The sequence below is a fragment of the Takifugu flavidus genome, chromosome 5, assembly GCF_003711565.1.
Source record: "Takifugu flavidus isolate HTHZ2018 chromosome 5, ASM371156v2, whole genome shotgun sequence".
Classification (NCBI taxonomy): domain Eukaryota; kingdom Metazoa; phylum Chordata; class Actinopteri; order Tetraodontiformes; family Tetraodontidae; genus Takifugu; species Takifugu flavidus.
In genome coordinates, this window is record NC_079524.1 from 17,444,588 (window position 1) to 17,451,855 (window position 7,268).

General features: G+C 48.7%; 2 protein-coding genes across 3 annotated transcripts in view; both read right to left on the minus strand.

Moving 5' to 3' along the window:
* npc1l1 (NPC1-like 1) overlaps nucleotides 1-2,299 on the minus strand; it is a 13,595-nt gene extending 11,296 nt beyond the window's left edge. The window contains exon 1 of one of the 2 annotated variants that reach the window (XM_057032337.1): nucleotides 1,621-2,299. In XM_057032337.1, coding sequence (XP_056888317.1) covers nucleotides 1,621-1,680 — 60 coding nt within the window. In that variant the 5' untranslated portion in view covers nucleotides 1,681-2,299. The remainder of the gene's footprint in view (nucleotides 1-1,620) is intronic. The other variant, XM_057032336.1, reaches the window with a different exon arrangement.
* A 2,454-nt stretch (nucleotides 2,300-4,753) lies between these two features.
* On the minus strand, nucleotides 4,754-6,716 carry nono (non-POU domain containing, octamer-binding). Its single transcript, XM_057032348.1, has one exon. The coding sequence runs from the start codon at nucleotides 6,563-6,565 to the stop codon at nucleotides 5,234-5,236; it is 1,332 nt and encodes a 443-aa protein (XP_056888328.1). The 5' UTR covers nucleotides 6,566-6,716; the 3' UTR covers nucleotides 4,754-5,233.
* Nucleotides 6,717-7,268: the final 552 nt, after the last annotated feature.

Consider the following 7,268-nt stretch of genomic DNA (forward strand, 5'->3'; position numbering starts at 1 on the left):
GTCTGGAACAATAATTTAGTTGTACAATGTTACCATTAATTCATTTAAGCTTAATTTGTGTAATACAGCTTCACTTTTAAAGTTTTTCTTGTGTAGAATTTATATTTCTGTTAGATTTTCATCAATCATCATTCCTCAATATGAATATGAAAGCAACATTTAATATCAAACCACTTTGTCACTGTTTCCAACTCTTTATTTTCTACTTTATAACTTTTGTATTTGAGCTTAAATAAAATAACGTTGTGTCGTGGGCATATAACATGCTGCCAGTAGCTCCGATACGTTACGTTACGTCAGAGTCGTTAATATACAATATAAAAACTGGTATTCTAAAGTATCCACCTGTGCCCGTGATGTGAAACCGGATTTAGGTTTTTTAAATGAGCTTATTATTTTTAAATATTTATTGTTTGGACATTCATTTTACCTTCATAGTGTATTACTATTATATTACTAGAGTAACAAAAACGCAACTTCCTTTCTTTAATCTTCTTCTCTTTATTTATTTATATAGCGTCTTATACAATCAAAATTGTTTCAAGGCGCTTTCCAGGATCCCAGGGCCTGACCCCAGACAAGCAACAGTGGCAGGAAAAACTCCCCTTTAACAGGGGAGTGGTTAAATATGTTTTTGGTGTTTTTAAGCACCTTTAATAATTTACTTATTAATATTTCTATTAAACCACAGATTAACCCGACCCTTTGGAAGTTTAAAAATGAATTCTATTGCTCTGCTCTTTTCTCTCCATATAGACGTTTTGATGGAAATACGCTATAATTTATTAAATAAAGTCAATAAAATTTTCAGTTTTTCCAACTTTTGCTAGGTAATAAAAAGTAAATGTATGTACACGAAAGGTTTCTTTTTAAAATCTTTGAATCTTTTTAAAATGATAATCAGAGTTATGCTTCACACAATAACAAAAATTAACCTCAGAACAAATTTCACTGGTTACTGAACCATGTCAGACGGGGCCCGACGGTCTCTGGGCTCCGGAGCAGGTCGAGCCCAGAGGGGCCCGACGGTCTCTGGGCTCCGGAGCAGGTCGAGCCCAGAGGGGCCCGACCGACTCTGGGCTCCGGAGCAGGTCGAGCCCAGAGGGGCCCGACCGTCTCTGGGCTCCGGAGCAGGTCGAGCCCAGAGGGGCCCGACGGTCTCTGGGCTCCGGAGCAGGTCGAGCCCAGAGGGGCCCAACCGACTCTGGGCTCCGGAGCAGGTCGAGCCCAGAGACCGTTGAGCCCAGAGGGGCCCGACGGTCTCTGGGCTCTGGAGCAGGTCGAGCCCAGAGGGGCCCGACGGTCTCTGGGCTCCGGAGCAGGTCGAGCCCAGAGGGGCCCGACGGTCTCTGGGCTCCGGAGCAGGTCGAGCCCAGAGGGGCCCGACCGTCTCTGGGCTCCGGAGCAGGTCGAGCCCAGAGGGGCCCCGTCCTCTGGAGCCCCAGTCAGGCTCCTCCAGATCAGCTCTCTGGTGAAAACACACCTGTTGCCCTTTGAAACCGAGAGCGACTCGTCGCTTCAGGGCTGTTTCGTGTTTGTTTTATGAGCAACGAGGTGTCTCCCATCCGCCTGGACGGGAATATTAGCCGCCATATTTGGAAAATAACAGCTTTAACTTACCGCACGAGCCAGAAACAGGAGGAGGGTGAAGCAGATCATGATCCCTGAGTCAGTCAACATGTAAACCAGCCAGGAATTCAAGTGTGTTGACCACTAATGTCCAACTGGAAGAGACATTAGACAAAGTAAAGAGTGAAAGACGGTCCCTGAGTCTACGTTCTGCACCTTTCCACCCGGCTGGCTGTCTGTCTGTCTGCCTGTCTGTCAGGACATCAGGGAGCGGTTGGTGTCACTGCTGCGGTGACGTCACACCTTTTATCTGGTCCGATGGGACAGTGGGCGAATTGCAGCTGTGCGTGATCAGTGCTTCTGTCTGATCATTAACGTGAAAGAGGCCTCGATACCGTTGCTGTGGAGAAGCAAGGAAACAGCAGAGCGGCTCAAAAACAACAGCCGCACCCAGGATTTGGGTCTTCTCCGGAGCTCTGAATCAGCCTGTAAAGGAGGGGGCAGAAGGGGAAGGTGGACACAGAGCCGAGTCACCGAGTCACCCAGAGGGTCCAGGGATGGTGGATTAAAGAGCCAAAGTGGGCTCATCCCTCAGTCAAAAGCTTCACTTTGTAATTAATGCTGCTATTACATCTGTCAAGGTCACCGTGGTGATAAAGGCTCGCTGTTATCAGGGCTAAGGGGCATCTGCCTAGAAGATAGAAGAGAGGGAAGACAAGAGGGACAGATACGCTGATCGTCCTGCTGATAACGCCAACACACAAGGTTCTAACGTGTACACAAAACCCTCTCTTAGGCCCGAGCCACATCAGAACGGGACCTTTCCTTTCCTGCTCTTTGGGACAGTAAAATCAATCACATCCTCCCATTGGTTCCAACTTTAGTTCTTATTTACATTTAAGCATTAAATATCCAAGAATCGGATCACAGGTATTAAAGACCTGCTGTGAACCTCATTCATTTTTGGGACAAAGACGTTTCCCATGATTGGATTTACATCTACCCTGATCCTGTTGTCAGGCCCGGGAACCTTCAGGTGCCCACAGGGGGAACCATTCCAGGATTCAGACCAAGAGCTCAGCTCCACTCTGTGAAGCTGCCCTATAATAACTAATATTCTTATTATTGTATGTCCACCTGTTTCAGCTCTGACGATTAAAGGTGGAACACGCCGGGCCTTCAGAATCCATCAATGAGCTCTATTTATTTGCTCAGGAGCAGAATGTTCCGGCACTTTATGAGGGGCATAAAATGACTGAGTAGAAAAACAATAAAAGATAATTGATACCAAAGGCAAATTCTCACAGACTGTAACTGACCACCGGCACCTTGTTTAAATACTGTATGGATAATAAATATACAGTCTGTATGGGGGGGGGGCAGCTCCGTCTGATGGGAGCTGGGCTGAGAAGCTGAGGGTTCTTGGTTCAAGTCCCAGGACAGACAAACATGGAAGGTGTTCAGAACAGAGCACCTTCAGAGCACCGCCCAGGTACCCGTGAGCAAGGCACCGAACCCACAATGGCTCATTCAAGACCATGAACTGGGGACTCATCCAGAGGGAGGGGGGACCTGCCTCCACCTGTTGTGACCCCGGAGGGGATGGAGCAGTTAAGATAAATGTCTATAATGGAGGGATGGTGGAGGGATGATGGATGGATGGATGCTATTTCAAGACTCACTGATGCTATTTTAACACATAACACTGACACATAATATATACCTGATCCCCCCCCCACACACACACACACACACTCTGTGACCACCCTCAGAGCACCGAGGTACCCTTGAGCAAAGAGGAAGGAATCAATTACATGAAGGTGGAATAAAACTATAGAAACTACACATAAACTGAATGAGGTTACTGTCCATTCTGTCGCGCCAGTGCCTGAAAAACGAGTTGGAATTTTATTTTCCTGGGATGAACATCAAAGCCTTTGTTCATCGGAATGAGCTGCACAGAAACACCGAGGTCTTTAATGTGACCTCAGCCTGCTGCTTTGATGAGCCCACATGTTCTCACTGATGAAAGCTTCCCTCTCACTTCCTCCCATCTTCAAAACAGAGAGATTAGGTTGGTCCTAGGTGTGTGTGTGAGCGTGACTGTGTGTGTGAGCCTGAGTGTGTGTGTGTGTGAGCGTGACTGTGTGTGTGTGAGCCTGAGTGTGCGTCCAACGACTGACTCCCATAACTTGTTTATTCCTGCTTCTCACTGTGTGGAAATGGCGAGGAACCTCCCGCTCTTGTTGTTTGTGGCCTGTAATCTCTCCAGAAGATCAACACGTCCTCTTTTACGAGCTGTTATCGCCCGTCGCTCCGGGAGGTTTGGTCTGTCCTTGCGACGGTGGAACGAGCTGATTACCTTGGCTTATTGGACTCAGGTGAAGGCTAGTTTCCTCTGAATGCTCTCGGCTGTATCAGCTGATAACTGAGAGGAGATAATAAAAGCATGTGGTGCAGATAGGCTGATCCTCAAAGCCCTGCGATCACAGTCCGGGGCCCTCCTTTATCAGGGGCCGGGCCCGATGGTACCAAGACGCTCCAGACACACCCAGGGCTCCTGCCTTCTCTCCTCTGCTCCATCTGTCAGATGCAGAATTGATTCAAAAGAATAATCTTGTCTTTCCGGCTCCATTGTTCCCCATTGTTTTCCTGTTAAAGACAATACTTAGAACCCAAATATGGACTTCCTGTCGACCACACAAACCCCTTTCATCTCAGCGGGACGGTTGTGCCTGAAGTGGCCCTACAAGAGGCCCCTAACTAAAGTGTGGACCAAGCCGGCTGGAAGCTCGTGCACGCGGTTCCCCCCTCGTTTGGGTCGTCCTCACAACGTGCTGCACGTTTCCTTTCAAAGTGAAGCTCAAAGGTTGCACGCATTCTTTTTTTACTACAAGTCTAGTGTGGATCTGCAGAAACAACGGGACAAAAAGTTCTTTTCTAAAACTCATTCACAAAAGGAAACCAACACAAAGAGTAAAAATCCTGCCAAAAGCTCAAGTCCAGGAAGAGAAACATTCATTCTTAGCAGCAGAAATCTCCGCCACCAGCCTCAGTATCGCGTCGGACTCTCCCGGACCAGGACGAGAACTTTACGATTCTGAAAGCAAGAGAACAGACATGTTTATGGTCCAAATGTCCGGTTCAGGTCCCTCGTGAAATGAATACTTGACAAAAGCTGACGTAGTTCTAAGGATCTACTTTTAATTTCTGATCATGGCAGTACAGTAAAAAGAAGAGACACGGGCTAATTAGCAGCTTCTGGATGTACTGTGGACGTGACCTGATCACCGATTTATCCGCTAATCCCATTAATCATCGTTGTGTGCCGCTTGGTCCACTTTACTGTTCTGGATCTGCTAATGGAGGCCCGGCTGTGTGGAACGTTCCACTGAGACAAACCCTTCAGGTAACCGTGCATTTATTCCACAAAGTCAAAATATTACAGGGACGGGGGACGTCGTCTCCCCCTAGTGAAGAACACACCTCGGCTCACCGATGACACTTTAGTACAAAAATAAAATAAAATAAAATAAAAATCAAACTTGCAAAGTAAAAAAAAAAACCAGACAAACAAACCAACCCGCACGCAGTACACGTCCAAGTTCAAAAACTCACTACTGGAACTTTACAGTATGAAAAAGGTTGCGGAGGAAAGGAGGATTCAAAATCTGCGCTGCTTGTTGGGCCCAGACCCGTAGTCTCCAGGCCCGGGGACCCCTCTGGGGAAGACCCCCTGGCCTCCACCGGGAATACTGTTGTTTCCGGGCCCCGACATGATGGCAGCGTTCTCCGAAGCCATGCCTGGGGCGGCGGCGGCCCCGGCGGCGGCGGCCAGATTGTTCCTGTTCATGGGCATCCCGTGACTGCCCATGTGCATCCGCAGATCCTGCTCTCTGTTCTCAGAGAAGTTCGCCCTGAAGCCCTCTTGCTGCCTCTTCATCATCTCTTCGTTGCGCAGCCTCATCTCCTCCTCCCTCCGGCGGCGCTCCTCTTCCTGCCGAAGCTCGGCCTGCTTCCTCTTCTGCACCTCCTGGTTGTGGAGCTCCTCCATCCTGCGCAGCTCCTCCTGCCTCCTCAACAGGTCCTGCCTCATCAGCATCACTTGATGCTCGTGCCGGGCCGCCTCCATCTCCGCCTCCAGCTTCTCCTGAGCCTCCTTCATGTTGCGATCCACCATCTCGTACTGCTGCTTCTCCATCTCCATCAGAGCCTTCCAGCGCATCGCGTACTCGTACTCGAAGGTGCCGGGCTGCGCAAACCGGGGCGGCTGTTCGCGTTCTTTGTGGTACTGTTGGTTTTTGTTAACCAGCTTCTCTGGTAGTCCTTCATCGTCGTCGAGTTGATCCATGGGCTCCACGGTAACGGGCCGAGGGAAGGCTGTGAGCAGGTAGGACCCATCGTTGCACTTGTCCAGAGCCTTCCTGGCGGCTGGTTTGGAGGTGTACTCCACGATGCCCTTCCCCGTGGGCCGCCCTCGGTCGTCCACCACCACCACAGCTCTTTCGATCTGGCCAAAGACAGCGAAGGCCTCCTCCAGCAACTCGTTGGACACAAACTCTGGCAGGTTTTTCACAGTCAATGCAGCGCCGTGCGTGGCGAACCGGACTCGGATGGGCCTGCCACGGAACGGGGTGTCATCCAGCTCTGCTCTGGCGATCTCTGCGATGATCCGAGTCTCCAGGCGAATGAAGCCGAAGCCCCGGTCCTTGTTGATGAAAATCTCACTGGCCTTCCCGTATTTGGCGAACAGCCTCTCCAGATCCTCCTCGGCCACTCCGGTGGGCAGGTTCCCCACGAACAGCCGGCTCCGCTGCGTAAACGTCTTCTCCCCGGGCTTCCTGAAGCTTTGCAGGTCCAGGGTTAAGGCCTCATTGGAGTTGTTCTGCTCGCTGGAGTCGGGCTGCTGCCCGTTCGTGTTTGTCCCCCCGGGCTTCTTCTGCTCCGCTGAACGGTTGGGGCCATGGTTCTGCTGGGGGCCTCGGTTTCCTTGCATTTTATTTTGCTACAACAACGAAACACAAGCACAAATACCTCCGTGAAGGCGCAAACTCCCGGCCGTCAGTGGCGCACAAAGAGTTGCTAAAATGGCGACGCTGTGCGCTGCAAGACAGTATTGTGACCTAATCACAACGCGACCATGTCTGTTTTGATGACGTAAAATCGAAGCGACTCGTAGTTTAAACAAAACAAAACCGACTTTTCAAGTTTTCAAAAAGGACATTTGAATTTTGTATTTAAATCGTTTCGTCCTGTATAAACAAAAGCTCTATCCTTTTGTACACTTGAATATTTTTAACTAACTTTTCAGCTGTTCCCCATGCGCACACACCCCTTCCTCCCAGCGTCTATTCCACTTTCGTTTTGCATATTTATTTTTATATAAATCTTTATGGCCTCTCTTGATTCTTTGTCATTTCTATTTCTATTTATGCCTTAAGTTGTGCATTTTTACAGTGATGGCATTTTGTGCATGTGCATATAACAATAGAAGGTTACATCTTATATTGCCAACACTATAATGCTAAAATATAAATACAAAGTAAAACAAGAAAAATAGGAACAATGGAGATTGATTTTAAATGTTCTATCCATTTGCAGCAAAAAAAACGTCTTTTCCCCCTTCTTACTCCCTGTTATCCCTGAGGGGTCACAGGGAGGGGGCACATATGGGCGAAGATTCAAGATTTACTTTATTC